Source organism: Calonectris borealis, chromosome 6 (genome assembly GCF_964195595.1).
Source record: "Calonectris borealis chromosome 6, bCalBor7.hap1.2, whole genome shotgun sequence".
NCBI classification, from domain to species: Eukaryota; Metazoa; Chordata; class Aves; order Procellariiformes; family Procellariidae; genus Calonectris; species Calonectris borealis.
Window position 1 is genome coordinate 22,400,285 of NC_134317.1, and position 16,154 is coordinate 22,416,438.

A 16,154-nucleotide genomic window follows, 5' to 3' on the forward strand; every position below is an offset into this window, starting at 1 on the left:
AGCAACCTGCCTTTCAAAGAAATCCTCTCATGGCCTTACAGATATGTATGCTGTGCCCCAGATTCTAAGGAATTTTCTACATTGAAGCATTCAGATATGAAAGTTAATTGAACTAAGGTTTTAACCACTTATGTCCATACTACTTTGATAGTCAGTCTCTTACAATCAATAATAAGAGTTTCCTGTTTCAAGGGCCAGTTTATTTAATGTGTGTAATGGGGCAGTTTTCACACTTACAGTGATACAATGTCAGTGATGTTATATCAAGAACTTTAGACAGTTGTGTGAAGCAGTAAGCACTATTCTTATTTGACTTTATCTAAAGCACTGTTGTTTTCATCTCAGAGTGCACTGAAGTCTCCACAACTGAAAAAAGTACATAGAGCCTTGACACAAATTATGGAATAAGGTTGTGATAAAATAATACATTTATTAGATTTATTCAGCAGCATCATTTTCCAGTTGTCTTTTCTAATCAAAGTACATTACAAAGTAATTATAAGCATTCTAATTAGAAATAGTATATATTTTGAGAAATCAGATATAAAACAATCAAATAGCAGAAGTCCCAATGATTATAACTTTCGGAATCTTTAAATTATATGAGTAACTAGCTAGGAATGCTGAATAACACATTCCTGCAGTGGTACTCAGAGTTTCCTCAAATGGTTCATGTTGTGGAAACTACTTTGGCTAATTAATAGAAAAGCTAATAAGATGTACAGTATATTCTGTTATACTGGAAGATTATAGAAATAACCAGATAACTACAAAGACTGCATTAGTAGAAATTGTTTCCCTTTCTATTAATGTCCACCTCAAGAAATAAATAGTCAATAAAATTAAATTTTCACATTAAAAAACCTGAATAATTTCTTAAATGAACCAATATCTTCCATGTTTTGCTGTTTGGAAATAAGCTGTTATAGAAATCTAGCTACTTCATTTAATAGTACAAATTACTTCCAGAGACTCCAGCCAAGAACAGAGCTATTCCATTGATGAGCAGGAGAAAATCTCATTAAATTAAGTACTCATGGCACTAAAATCTAAATATATCAGATCTTTTTAAGAACACTATTAATGGAATGGTGTTAATTGGAACCTAGAGGAAAAGTATGTGTCTTATGGATTGAGAGGAAATTATTTTATCTCAGGCAGTTAAAATATTGTAAGAACATTTTGCACAAGTAACTATTCAGCATAATGATGCTGCATTGACTCTTCCATCTTTTGTTTAACACAAGATAAGCAGACACACCCATTTTTACATACAGGAGTATATAAAATGGGTGGTAAAGATGCCCAAAGCACCAGCAGAACTTTTAAAAGGTGCTGTTATAAATATATACTCTAAAGATCCTGTAAATCAGTAATGTTCCTATATTCGCCTTGTTGGGTTCTTTTTTAGTTTAAGCATTTATATAATGAATTCATCTCTAACGATACAACCAATTCCATACAGATTTCTACTAGCAACATCACCGAACAAGATAATCTTTCAAAAATTTACAAATGTACAATATATTTATAACATTACTTTCAGACAGCTTCAGTGCAAAGATATACATATAGTACATCATGATAATTGTTCATAAAAATAGAAATTGGCATTTGTCAAAAAACAAGGCATAGTTTCAACATACATCTCCAGCCACTGGCTAAGAGATGTATATATTTTTATAAAGCATTTGAATGTGAACCTTACTCTTCTGTTTATAAAAAATATATGTGCAAATGGATGTGTCTAATTTTCCCTAAATCAGTTACCTAGTTATACCACAGAGTCCTCTTTAACAAGATTGGCGGTGTCTTTAAATGTATCCTCTGTTGCTGTATAAGCTAACGGTTGGTCTCTCTTCAGAGTAATCTTGGGAGGCAATGAAGGAGAATGAGTAGGGGCATTTTCTGTCTCCCGTTGCTGTTCCTTTTCCATCTGAAACAATAATCACAAAATCCAATTACATCCAAAATTACATTCTAATGTGCAAAACATCCAACCTTAACTTTCAGAAATGTTAAATAAATATCCGAGTGTTTTGCTAAAGTCAAGTGTCATGGTATAAGTTATTTCTGCAAATCACCGCTTGTAACAAAATTAAATGCTAATTTCACCTCGGATGGTACAGCTGTGTAAATACACTACTACAAACCTACTCCACACACTGGGGCTTCTATTTTAATGCTTAATGTCAGGAGTAGCTTGATATGTTTCTATGCACATACATGAATGTAGATAACATTGGCACTACTACTGTTTGTAAATAGTTACATTCATTAGCATCAGGGAAATGAATCCCTGGCTTCCTGAACTCTCTCTCTCACCTTGTTCAAGCATTAGAAACCTAAATTCTTCACAAAAGGCAGCTAGTTGCAGTCATGTGACTGTGGAACTGAGGTTCTTAAGTCACTTAGGCCATCTGGAAATTTTAAACTGTAAGATGAAAAGGGCTGGAATTACTGGCTCAAGTCAGTAGAACTCCAAACCTTCACACCCAAGCCAGCGGAGAACTCCTCCAGCACACATACCACCCGCTGGCACACCGTCTTAAAAGAACTGTCTCATCCAACTGTATGGATGAAAAAAATAGGGCTTGTATAGAAACAGGGCTGCAGTACGCAGAGCTATTGAATTTTTGTGCAGTGCTGAAGCCAGAACTGAGAGGGCAGAAATAGACACTTCACCCCCAGAGTACAATAGCCTCCCACTTGCACTGGGTCCCTGAGCTGTACCAGAATACACCAGCAAGCTGAAACCAGCTTGAGTGAGATCCCGGGCCGCAGTGCTTGGGCTGGGAAAGCGGAGATGCGGGCAATGCAGCTGTGCTGCCTGAGCTGGATGCCTGCTGAACAACTCATTCTGCATGAGACTTCATAACTTTTCTCAAAACCACTTCAGTCCTACCTTGACCTGGGCTCAAATTTCTGTGCTGCTTCACTTAGCAGCAGAATTTACCCATAATCTTTATCCTATGAAAGCAAGAACAAAGTCCAGCAGTACATTAGCTGAAAAATAGAATTATACAATATTAAGCAATACCTCCGCATATATTGGGTTTTCAAAATTAGTGTTTTGTTTCATTTTTCTCTTGAAGAAACTCCACTTTGATTCCTGAAATATAAAAATTATTAGAAATTTACACATTTTTCTCACAACTTCTCTGGAAACTGACATCACTGTTGTTGGATTTCACTTGCACTGACCGCTAACTCAGTGATTTCAGCTGGATGTTCTTACATTACCATGTTGTAATTCTAAGCATGGGATCCAACTTTCTTTTCTGCTAGATAACCAGTTATGGTTATTTTACCTAAAGCAGTATTCATGAGGCTAGGCCAGAAGGCAATAAAAGTGACTAATTCGTGGAAGCCTATCATTCCAGACAGATAGGTCAAAGAGGAAAAAAATGAAAACAATACAAGAGAAATGACTGAGGGACATGAAACTACAACAGGTTTTCAGAGCTGTCATTTCAAAGCTCATCAGAGGTGCTTTTTAGTGCACAATGTGTGAAAATAGTCGTGTAAAAAAGCCACCATCAGCTCATTCAGATGATTTTTAAGACATAAAAATGTATCTTCCATGAATCATGAATAATCTAGATGAGGCAATACTTTGATCTTGATTGTTAAAATGTCCTGCAAGAACACATGAACAAGTTTCTTAAATGTCCTTGCTAGCACTTTTAAATATAGATAAAATTACAAACAAATGTGGAAAAAATGATGACAGTACACTGACTAAATGTCTCATTTCAATTTTCTGTACCAAAAAACCCCTGGGTTTTCACTGTTTTAAATCAAAATGTAATTTTTCTTGGGTCTTCTTTTCATATTTTATAGGGGAAAAAAAGAGAAAAAAAACCCACACACTGCTGCTTCTATCAAGGTATAATTCATTAGAGGTTTATAAATAATTGTTAAAAGTCCAAAGTAAAGCCTTAGTTATAATCATTTCTGCTGGGGAGCAATGATAATTTACAGCAGTTACATTACAATTTTCAGACTAGTATCTGCCCTCAAAATGAAGCACAACAGTGAAAGGAAACTGGGTGGGCCAGGAAGAAGAGGGGTTTTGATCCAAACAGATCCTTACCTTGTGCCCTGGGCAATTCTGTGCTTGCGCTGCTTTTCTCTTATCAAACTGTTCCTGACCAGCTTTTGTAAATATGGTCCAGTTAGTTGGACTTGATGCAGATTATGTGCCAACTCCATGGCATTATTTAAAGAGAATTGAAACTATATTGCAGCTTCCCTAATAATTCAATTTCCCTGATTTGGAGCACAAAACAAAGCAGCCTTAAAGCATTTCTATGTCCTACCTGAGGTGCATCTGTACTCTGAGGGGGTTCCTTCAGACTAGCAGATATCACAGAGGCATACACAGGATTTTCAAAATTTTCATTTTTTTCCTCGCTACCAGCTGCTGCTACCTGTAGGAGAAGAAGGAAAATCAACGTTCTTCAAAGAAGAAAAGAAGGTCATAAAGGAAAATGAAAGATGAAAGTCAAGACTAAGTTTCTCTTACATGTGTTGGCCGAACGACTGTAACTGCACTGGCTGTGCTGGCTCCACCATCTCTGGTTGCATACATTGGATTTTCAAATGTGATCGGCTGTTTCCCTGATTCCACTGCAAAGTTTTCATTCTATGAAGGAAAAAAACCCAAAACAACAACTGCAGTGCAATAAACATATCCATATTCCTAGGAATTAATTTATAGTCCAATTCTTCATCTCGGGGAACAATGCATGTTTACTTTCACATAGGCTTAGACAAAATCTAGCATCTGTTAAAATCATAACGTTAGTTTACCATGCATTGTTTTACTCCCTCTGACTCAGCAGCCTGGACCACTGATTGTTCCAATATTACCCCATTTCCTAGCTGGACAAAAAAAACCCCACATTTCAATAATTGACTCAAAGTATTTTATGATGAGGAAAAATGACTCTCACAAATAATACCTTCAACAGGGAAGAGATATCAAAGGAAGCATAATCCCAAAATAAATATTTCATTTTAGAGACTTCAAAATGACATACAAATTAATAAGCACTATCTGAAATATAAAAGAATGGGATTCATTCATTTTGTCCCAGCAAGGAGATTGCTATATTTTTTGAGACAAAGCAGTAAGTGCATCCCCTTAGTTATGAGTTATGTCAGAAATAAAATGTTTCACAGTTTTTAGCATATCTCTTATTAGAAATCAATACTTCGCCCATGCATGAAAACCACTGTGTGGATAGGAGCTACTTCACACATATTGTACCAAACCCTGAGCTGCAGCTACGGTGCTCGCAGCAGGTGGGCAAAGATGTTAAGTATTTCTTAAGAAAATATTTAGTGCCACATAAGGATAGCCACCCAGGGCTAGTCAGCTAAGCACCAACAGGTAGAAGGGTAATGAAAGCAAAACCCCACTCAGACTCACTTGTCCTGCTCCTTGCATGCTTCATGCCTTAAGGATTCATGCTTTGTGCTATCAGAGTATAGCTCTTTACCACACAGTGAACTCTTGTCGGCTCCCTCAAATCAGCCTAGCTTGGCTAAGAACAGCCACACCGAAATCTAGCCCTCTAAGATCTACTCATGCATATGTGATGTTAAGATTTTAGGAGGCACATCCCACAGTTCTTCGCTGCCATAAACCAAACCCTTTTAATTCTTTCCCAGTGAACTATACAATTTTTTGTTTATACTCTGAATACATAGGGAGAATTAATGCCAACTAAGTAGAAATAGCCTGTATCTAGACCTGTTATTAGCACTGTAAAAACCGCATCAGCTGGACTTCAGTATGTCAATATTTGGCCAGAAAATGGAAAGTACCATAAAGTTTTTCAAGCGTGAAAAAGATTTGAGGTAATATTCAAGCCTAAAGCTATTTTCCCAGTATTTACTGAAATGTTCATATGGTTGTTTCATTACACAAGCTGCCCAGTTTTAACAAAGAGCGTGTTTCTTCATCTAGGAGAAGGTCATATACATATATTATGAGCTTATCTTCACTAGCTGTTTCATTTAATATTAATTTACTGTCAGTTAAGTCTGTAATTTATCTTTAACTTTAAAAGTTTAGGGAGCTCCCAATGTAGACTTTGCAGCAAGTGCTTATTATTCAAACATACCTGTGATCTGTTTCCTATAAGTAAGAATCTTTTATACATTGTACTTCTTGTGGTAAACGGGAATATTTTTTCCATGGAAAAGCTATACAGTATAGGAAACACAAGGATGTGCTATTTCTCAGATGTGCATAACAAAACATGGATGAAGTAGAGTTACACTTGATGATGCCCCCAAAACTATTAAGCATTATTTGTTTAAAATTGCTAAAATAAGAAACTGTCCAATGTATAATTTGTTGTGCAAAGTAGTGTATCCTGTAGCTAGACCTGAGTTTTACCTCTGAAGTTTCTAACATACGGTCTGGATTTGAAAATGACACATTTTAATCTGTTCTATAGAACACAAAGGCCCTCAAAAAATTCCTTGTTACAATATTTTCATTTGCCTATTCATTCCCCATATATTCCATTAATATGCTGAAATAGGAAAGGGGGGTAACTGACTTAATTTCTACCATATAAATCTTGAGAATAGTCACATTATTTTGAAGAACAGCCTGCATTTGTCCTTGCCTTCAATTTACAAAAATCTATTTCAGGAAATTATCAATCAATGTTCACTTCTTTTTCTAGAACACATTTATCATCTCACTATCTTTTTTACATAAAAGACTTCCCTCTATCAGCTAAAAGTGACATTAAAAGAACACAATTTTAAAAAATTATTTCAGAACTAAACCTTACCATTTGCATTGCTCTGTCTATAGCAGAGTCTCCTCCAAAGCCAGAGACTCCTATGTCCATACTCACATCTGCCCCCGATCGAAAAGTTACCCCATTGCCATTTTCAGTAGATTTTACAAGACTGCTTAAACTACAAAAAAACCAAACCAAGTCAAAACAAAAAAAAAAAGAAAGAGAGCTTATAAAACAGATTCTTCTAGTTATTCTTCTAAGCATAATTATCACTTGGAATTTTTGCTGGCTATAAGCAAGATAGAGAGGCCATCAGAAGTAGTATTCCTGCATTAGTTCAATGGGTTTTTTAACCTAAGTTAGCCCATTCAGAATGATCACAACTATCTTTATGTATGCTCATGTAGCCACATCAAATTAACTCAATTAATTACAATTCCCCCAAATTTACCTACATTTTGACTATTCTTAATTCAGTGTTGATTTACAGACAAATGCATGAATCCACTCAGTTATTCAAATTCATTTAAACTGATTTAAAAAAAATGCAGCTGAAATGGCATACAAATTCGTGGATATAATTCCAACAACACCTACACTAAAGATGTCTATGCATGCAAATCATGAAGATACCTACAGAATACTGTTTTCATATGAGCAAATGTTCAATCTGCTTATAGATTTACAGTAGCCACAACTGCACATTAGATTTGCATGAAAAATATTGGAAATGGGCTGAAAGAACACTGTCAGGCTCAAAATAATAGCAGCAGTGAAAGACAGTAGTGAGTAGCCAAATATAGGACATTCTGCACAAAACTCTCAACATGCAACTCCCCAAAAGCATGCAACTACAAATCCACTGCAGAGTTAACCTTTGAGTTCATTTTGCCAAATTTGCCTAACCTGAAGGAAGATAGAAGCATTGAAATAATCTTTCCATTTGTGTGTCCTCATTGGAGCTGGCTTGTGCTAAAACTCTTGCCTACAGCTGGTGCGTTGTGCACACACTTTACCAGTTTGCTCCGTAGGCATCAGCTGATTCAATTTAAAAAAACGCAAATCTTAGCTATGATTCCTGTACATGGACAACTTCCATGTTAAGGATAACAGCTAAGCTATAGCTTGAGTTAACTCTGCAGTAAAGGTATGAGTTAACAGTTTAAAGGGATTGAACAATAGCAGCACTAAGGCATATTCATGGCAGAAACGAAAACTGTGAATCAAGTCTCACAGACAAAAACCTGACATCTCATGGCCTCATAACTTATATGAGAGGTATTGTGGAACAGTAAAGTTCAAGTCAGTGCATTAAAATTTCTACTTGTTCACTATCGGATGATGCAGAAAATTTCCATTCAAGAAAACAAGAAACAGGGAATTTCAGTGAGCAGCTTGGAGATCTCTTACAAACTTTTTGTCCTGCAGGATTGATCTGCACAAAAATTTTGCCCCAATTTAACTGCGTCAAGTCAAAAATAAATTTAATTAGTTCAGTGTAGTCCTCCAGTGAGGAAGCAGTTATAGCTACATCCACATTACTGATTACAATGATTTAATTACACTGATTTAAGAGCTACTACTGTGAAATTGGCGCAAAGACTACGAAGATGCAGCTTTGCCTTTAAAAACACATAATTTGCTTAAAGCTAAAGCAATTTCGAAGCATAATTTTCTGACATATTTTTTAAAAAAATTAATTTAAAATATTTTTTTTCTTCATCTTCCTTTGATTTAAAACATCAAATATTTTTGAATAATATTTCACAAAGCTGGTTTTCACTGGACAGTTCTCACTGTCAGGAGAGCAGGGACCTACAAAAAGCCCAGATTTCTCAGGCACTGGAAACAGAAGTTCACTACACATCATTATTTTTAAACAGATGAATACAGTGTTGCAGACAAGCTCAGCCTTTCAATGTTAGAAAGATCTTTGTCAATTCTGACAAAGTTCTATAAAAAATTAAAACGTATGTAGCTATGGTCTTTTGTATCTTTTTGAACTAAATATCCAGTTCCAGATCTGGTAAAGTTTTCTGTATTGCTCATTATTTAAAAGCTAATTTAGAATGCAGAAGAGTTTTACAATAGTCCTTTGTAACAAAATAATGATCAGCTATGATATTGCTTGCAATCAAAAATCCACTGGAATTGCTGCAACACTGCACTGCCCATATTCTAACAGAATGGGCACACAGCAAACAAACTGGATTTTTCAGAAATATTTAGGAACAAACATACATTTTCAGTGCACAGACATGCCAGCTATGAAAGCCTTCAAAACATACCTTGGTAGTTTGGGAAGCGCTGGTAAAAGGGAGCCTGTTCGTCTGTAGTTAAAAAAGCCTCCAACTGCTAACACTCCAATTATTATGATTAGTATGACTGTCAGCAACACTGCTACTGCTGCTATCAAAGACAGAAGAACAAGCAAACATTCAAGCAAGCATAGTTCAGAGTAAAAAAGAGCCCAGAGAATTATAAGCTTGACCCTGAACAGGTATTGTAGTATGATACATTCTTTAGCTCAAAATATCAAATGCAATACATAGCTGAAGCTTACTTGTTCCAGGAGGCACTCCCTTTGTCAATCCTATTTCACAATAATTCCCAGTGTAGCCATAAGAACACCTGTAAATGTCAGAAGGACAGCTGACTGAATGGCTTTTATTAAGTCTAGGATCTCAGCTTTATTATTATATTCTGTAATGTTTATCTACATGCCATAAATTGTAACTCCATGCTCAGTAATTATATATTTCACTGACTGTAAATATAGTACATCTGCTATCTTCATAGAATTAAAAGTGGAAATAAAAAGTGCTGAGTCAGAAAACTAGTCACTGAAGTCAAAAGATTCAGTTTCAGCGGAGCGCCAGTGGCACCTACTGGCTGTTCCAAGCTACATTTACTGAGCATTTCTTCTCCATTGTTACAATTTTTTGGTATAGCCTTTTACTAGAATCTTCAGAGGTTTGCATTTCTGGTTTTTTGGTGTTTTTTTTTCCCAAACTGATGCATTTACATTGCTTACTTGCTTATATTTTTATGCATATGTGTTTTTCTGTGATTGTTACAAACATGCTACTGTAGATGTATGACATCTCCTGAAGCATTTCCAGCACATTTCAAAGAGTTTAATTGTTTTGTGAGACTAAATCAGCACAATCTGACCCAGGACTACCCTAACAACATAGTGACTTACTTGCATTTCGGAAGACCAGTTTCATCTATATAACATGTTCCTCCATACATGCACCTGCATGCTGGTGGCATTGTGGGAGGGGATTCAATAGCTGCAAAATTCAAGAGTCACGTATGTGTTATCAAGACATCTTCAACAAAAGAAGTACTACCATAGAGCGTTTTATTTATCCCTACAGAACTTGCATATGCAAACTCACAGGCTACTTTTCAGAAGCTTTGCTTTTAACAGCACATGCTCTTATATTTATTTTTCTGCCAAATTAGCTTATTTTAATTGAAGTAAAACCTGTTCTCAGAAAATAATGACTTATTCAGTAAAAGAAGGCACAGATGACTCAAAAGCCGTATGTCCCATCACTTTCTTTTGCCCTTGCAATGCAGCCCACTACCACCCTTCAAAGCTCTCCATTCAGAAAGCAGCAATACTTTATCTCCTTTGCCCAGACTCTTCCATCCAACCAGCTTGAAGTTGCACAGAGAGGGCCAAACTGTGATGCATTTACTTATGAAGAAAAGCGGTGGATGGAAATGCACGTACAGGAGGACCCTCTAAACTCTCATACATCTTGACAGTGAGAATGAGAGAGAAACCCAAAGTCCTCAGAATTTTCTGTCAGTACAGAGCACATGCTGACAGCTTGGCACCATGTAGCACAGAAGCCTGTTGTTCTTCATCACGCCAGCGTCTCAGCTGCACTCCAGGAGCCCTGAGGTGCCCTGGTGGCAGTGCGGCCTGAGCTGGCCCAAACACACAGGCACAAAGATTCTGATGTTATTCTAATGCTGAGTCAAGTGAAAAAAAAGTGAAGTCTCTTGAAGTTGTACTAGCCTTCAGTAAGAGCTCAGGATATGCTGTCAGAAAAATGTAGTTCACATAGGAAAAGCTCTGGATCTTAGACATCATTATAGGCTATAAATTAAAGATGGACTTTGACGGTCTGTCTTACACTGATAAGTTAGATCATAATACTTTCATCATAAAATTTTTATCAGCCAGAGGTAAAGGAAGTCTGTTGCTACAATGTTCCTTACAGGTAAAACTCCCTTCAAGTAAATGGGATACAAAAAGAAGAAATGCAGAGGTCTTAAAGGCTGTGTTTCTCAGTAGCTGCAATATGGGAAAAGGACCAAATAAGCCAAGTGTATATACAAGAACTATGTTTGGTCAGTACATCAATTATGGCAGTCACAGTTCACTGGCTAAAAAAATTTGCATAAAGTCAAGATAAAAAATGAAGTTCAAAAAGGGAGACAGCACTGTATATCCTATGTGCTGCCTCCTCCTTTTCCTCAAAATAAGGTCAAGCACAGTTTCTTAGTTCCTGGACATTTTATGTAAATCAGTTTCAGCAAAGAACAAAAAATGTAGTGTGTTCAGAGCAATAAACAGCAAATAGTAAATGCAATCAACAGCGTTATTGATCCCTAATTTAAACATGTACTGCACACTTCTATTCACTATTACTCCTCTACACTATGCTCCTCTTTCTGCAGCTCACACCATGTGGCAATAGGAAAGAGCATTAACAATTATTAAGAAAATGTAATTTAAGAGGTAAGGCAGTGTAAAAAATTATGTCATTTTCTCTTTTAATGCAAAAAGAAGAGAATTCAGAGAAGATTAACCATAGGAAAGATGCCAGACAATGTTATAAAGCATAATTTCTTAGAGATATGTTGCAAGGACAAGTACAAGGACATCTGGCTACCACCCACATCACTGTAAGCTAAGAATGCAGACTCTCAGCTAGAGAAATAGAAATCCTGTAGTGGTATGCTCTTTCTTCTCAGGAAAGGCCGAGCACTTCTATTTTATTGGCTCTCCTGGAAGGCACTGTGGGGGCTCTGCTGCAATGCAACAACCAAGCACTAAATTCTAGAGCTTAAAAGGCTTTCCAGCATATGATAATTATCTAGAAGTTATCTCTGTTCAGACTGTCAGTTCTGTAAGCTTTGTTTCAAGTTTCTATCGTATTATATTATACTGATTGAACAATACCTTGTACAGAATTGTACACGTAATTGTAAACCATAATTTGTCAGAAAATCTCTAGTTCTGAAATCAATGCATTTGAAAAAAAAAGAAAATAGAATATTTTTGAATTTCAAAACAAAAATCAGAAACTGTGACCAATTTTGCAGCTGGGTCTGGACTGGTTGGAGTGATATATCCATATCCATTTTACAAATGGCATGCAAAGAGATTAAATGAAATGCATAAGGTGACCACAAATCAGTGATGGCAGAGAATAAAAGCCAGATGTCCTGACTTATCAACCTCTATTATATCAGCTAACTCATCCCTCCATATTTCTAATTCAGTAATGCATTTGCATTCCTAAAGAAAAGCTTCCTTTGCTTTCATTTGACAAATTATTCTACCTGCATCACACTCTGTGCTGCTGCCTTCTATGAATCGAGTCCCTTGAGGACAAGTGCAGGTGTACCCTCCTGGTCTCAGCAAGCAGAGGTGGCTGCAGACATCTTTACAAGGATTAGGCACTGAAAAAAAAGTGATAAAGACAGTTGAAGAAGCAATGCAGCATATTCCTGAGGTAAGACAGGGCAATTCCCTACTCAGTAGTTTATCTCATCAATATCACACACCAAAAATCTAAACAAGTCTAGATCCATTTTTTAAAACAACTGATGCCTAAATATCACATTTATATCAAAACCTTCTCTCTGCCTTTTCTTATATTCTTAAGGGAGAGACTATGGCTGTTGGGAGCCAGCATAGCACCAAAGAGAAACTGAACATCTCCAAGCAACATAGAACTTTCTGATTCTGAAAGCTAAAACACCTTTAAAGAGGGGTATGCTGGATGTTCCTCTGGACATCCTCCCCTGTTATTACTGTGGACATGTCATTGTTGAAATATCCCCCTTGGAGGCAGTATTAAATGGCCAGCACTTTGTATGTTACCAGGATAAATTCATATTGTGACTGCCACCTCTATGACAACTCCATGATGGAGGGGAGGAAAAGAAAGGACAGGGTCATAACTTAGAACTAAGAGACTCTAAAGAGCAGTATGTGGTATTCCACTGTTGATTTTACTTCGGGTATGCAGAAAATACTTCCCAGCCTCTGTTCCATTTTTAGGTTTTCAGAAATGAATATTATCACATACTGATAGACACATTATCAGAAGGTTACTAAGCTCTTTGAAGACATCAAGACCAACTTTGATCTCATAGCAAGGAATGGCTTACCAGGATGCTGGTTACCTACCTGACTGATTGTATCTGTGCTGGTGATAGACACGCACTTGAGTAAGCCACGGATTTACAGTCAGCACTTTCACTTTTTCTCCACTTCCAAATTTATCTTTCTTCCAGACTTCTCCTCGTTCTTTAGCTATCCAATATAAATGGCCTTCAAAGACATCAAGGCTGTATGGACTGCCTACTTCTCAAAGGAACCAAACAATCGACTGTCAGCAAGCAAATCTCTAGCAGAAGCGATAAAACTGCTCCTCTTCTTCACCTTAAATATATCATCTAACCCTTTCATTTTAAGACATTTGCAGCTAAGACATCCTCATGTGCCTGACCACTTCATGCCACTGTACCTGCAGACTGCTTAATAATATCCATGAAAAAGCAAGAATCCAATTTTCCACATTGTCCCCTATTTGGGTCATGTAAATTACCCTTAGGGAATGTAGTTACCAGGCATCATGAGCTCGGAACCTGGTGTGCCGTTTATCCCTGTATAAAGGAGGAGAAAACACTACCAAGACTTACTCTTTGAAAAGCTCCCGAATCTAGCCCCACTTGTGAAGCCCAAGTGCTTGTTAGCATACATCTTGATTATTATTATATTAATTGCATAATAAGTTCTTACCTCCATGTAATACTATGGTTCTGTCTGTCCCATCAGGTCTCATGGATTCAATAATATTTTCTTTAGAATCACTCCAATAGATCCTATCATTGTTCAAATAATCAATAGAAAGACCTGTTGGCCAGCCAAGGTCTTCAGAGACCAGAGTTTGTCTTTGTTGTCCATCCATCCAAGCACATTCAATCTTTGGCTGCCTTCCCCAGTCAGTCCAATACATGAGCCTGAAAGGACGGAACCAGAATTTAATACAGTTCAGAATTTGGTCACCATGATTATCCTTTGGAGTTTCATGGATGTCCTGGTTTCGGATAGGATAGAGTTAAATTTCTTCCTAGTGCTGTGTTTTGGATTTAGTATGAGAAGAATGTTGATAACGCACTGATGTTTTCAGTTGTTGCTAAGTGCCCTGGGAGCCAAGGACATTCAGCTTAAAAACAAAACAAAACAAAACAGGCGCTGGGGGGGAGCAAAGCCAGGACAGCTGGCCCTGCTGGCCAATGGGGTATTCCACACCATGTGACGTCATGCGCAGTATATGAATGGTAGGCATGTTCCAGGAAGTAGCGATCGCTACTTGGTTATCAGTCAGCGTGGGAGGTGAGCAATTGCATTGTGCATCACTCATTTTTGTATATTCTATCATTATCATCATCATTATTATTATTATTTTCCCTTTTCTGTTCTATTAAACTGTCTTTATCTCAACCCACAAGTTTTTCTCACTCTTACCCTTCCGATTCTCTCCCTGTCCCACTGTGGGGGCGGGGAGTGAGCGAGCGGCTGCATGGTATTTGGCTGCCTGCCAGGTTAAACCACGACAATGGAAAAGGTCAGTTGTGGAACATAAAGCTGTTCAGCAACCTATGTTTTGCAGATGTGATCAGGAAAGTCACAGCGAGTTCACTGAACAAGCTCGTTCAAGTACAGAAGATAAATACCAAAAGAAGAATGTTTGCATCATGATGCAATTGTCCTGATTTGGAGAGAGTGGTTTTAATGACAGTTTCTCATTCTCAGTGGAAGAAAAATGACTGTGAACATTGAACATCCATCAGTCATGATAAAGCTGCAGAGCCCAGGTGACTTCAGGGAGCTGGGCTGCTTTATTCCAGCTGAGAGAAGCACATATCGCGATATCTGGTGATCCATCATATAATACAAGATGTAGCAAGCGCAGCTGTTGAATGTACCAGTGCATTTACACTGCTTTCCACTGCTTTCTGTATTGTTTGGAGCTGGTAAAGAGACATTCCCATCAATTTCCCCATTTCAGTAGTAAGAAAAATTCGGTGGGTGCACAATACTGTAGAAAGGAGATTTTTATTTGACCTACCTGGTGTTGTCACCAACACAAGCACCCATATGAAATCTAATCTTAAAATACTTTCCCATATACATAAATTTCCTAGCATTAGTAAAGGGAAACTCCAGAAAGCATTCCCTTAGTCTTTCCTAAAAGTTTGCCATTGTGGGGTTTTTTGGTATTGAATAGCATTGAAAATAATTCTGGGAAGTCCTGTAGTACTTACCCACGTTTTGGATTGACCGCAATAGCTGCTGGTTGATCCAGTAGAGAAAAGATAAGCCATTTTCTGTACCGTCCATCTAATTTTGCCACTTCTATGCGATTAGTCCCTCCATCAGTCCAGTAAAGATGTCTGAATTACATAAAACACAAAACATTCCAAAACTAAGTAGTTTATACTTGGGAGAGGAATTAAAAAAAAAAAAAATCTTTTTAAGAAAAGCTATATCAAACCTGAACAAAATTAATATAATGAAGCCGCATTGATTACATCTGAACTTTTTCAGTCTGGAACATACAGACCCTAAATATAGGTGTTTAGCAAATGTGATCTATTGGCTCACTAGTTTTCTCCTCTGACAAAGTTTCTGTAGCTGCCTCTGTTCCTTGTCAAATAATCTTCGTTAAAGGACTACTGAGAACATTCATTGTTACTTTTAAGCACCAGAGGTGGCTAATAAGCATCTTTAAAGATTCAGTTTTCCAGGAGACAATGAGGTTCATTACAAATAAAAATCTCTCTACCATGTAATTTATACAGCAACTCTGAAGGTATCCAGCTTATTAGTCCATAGCTCCTCTCTAGACTTTTGTCTTCTGACAGAGATGTTTATGAATAAATTGTTACCACATCAGATGCAAATGCTTTTAGTCCTTACAAACAGGGCACTCAGTCTGCTCTTCCTTGAATTTTGCTTATCTTTATCGTCATGGCTTTATTACTTTTTTCACCTTAGATAATAAACATACTCATTATTATGCTCTCACTAATCATGCAGTGCCTTCTGATGGAATAAATTAT

General features: G+C 37.1%; 1 protein-coding gene across 1 annotated transcript in view; it reads right to left on the reverse strand.

The window, feature by feature from the left end:
* Window positions 1-410: 410 nt before the first annotated feature.
* The window catches only part of LRP2 (LDL receptor related protein 2), a 131,986-nt gene continuing 116,242 nt past the window's right edge, over window positions 411-16,154 (reverse strand). The window contains exons 68-79 of the mRNA XM_075153132.1: window positions 15,357-15,485; window positions 13,828-14,048; window positions 13,213-13,392; window positions 12,360-12,479; window positions 9,976-10,066; window positions 9,334-9,401; window positions 9,059-9,179; window positions 6,819-6,948; window positions 4,529-4,648; window positions 4,323-4,433; window positions 3,041-3,112; window positions 411-1,936 (exon numbers count right to left, since the gene is read on the reverse strand). Of these exons, the coding sequence (XP_075009233.1) occupies window positions 1,775-1,936; window positions 3,041-3,112; window positions 4,323-4,433; window positions 4,529-4,648; window positions 6,819-6,948; window positions 9,059-9,179; window positions 9,334-9,401; window positions 9,976-10,066; window positions 12,360-12,479; window positions 13,213-13,392; window positions 13,828-14,048; window positions 15,357-15,485 (1,525 nt within the window). The 3' untranslated portion in view covers window positions 411-1,774. The remainder of the gene's footprint in view (window positions 1,937-3,040; window positions 3,113-4,322; window positions 4,434-4,528; window positions 4,649-6,818; window positions 6,949-9,058; window positions 9,180-9,333; window positions 9,402-9,975; window positions 10,067-12,359; window positions 12,480-13,212; window positions 13,393-13,827; window positions 14,049-15,356; window positions 15,486-16,154) is intronic.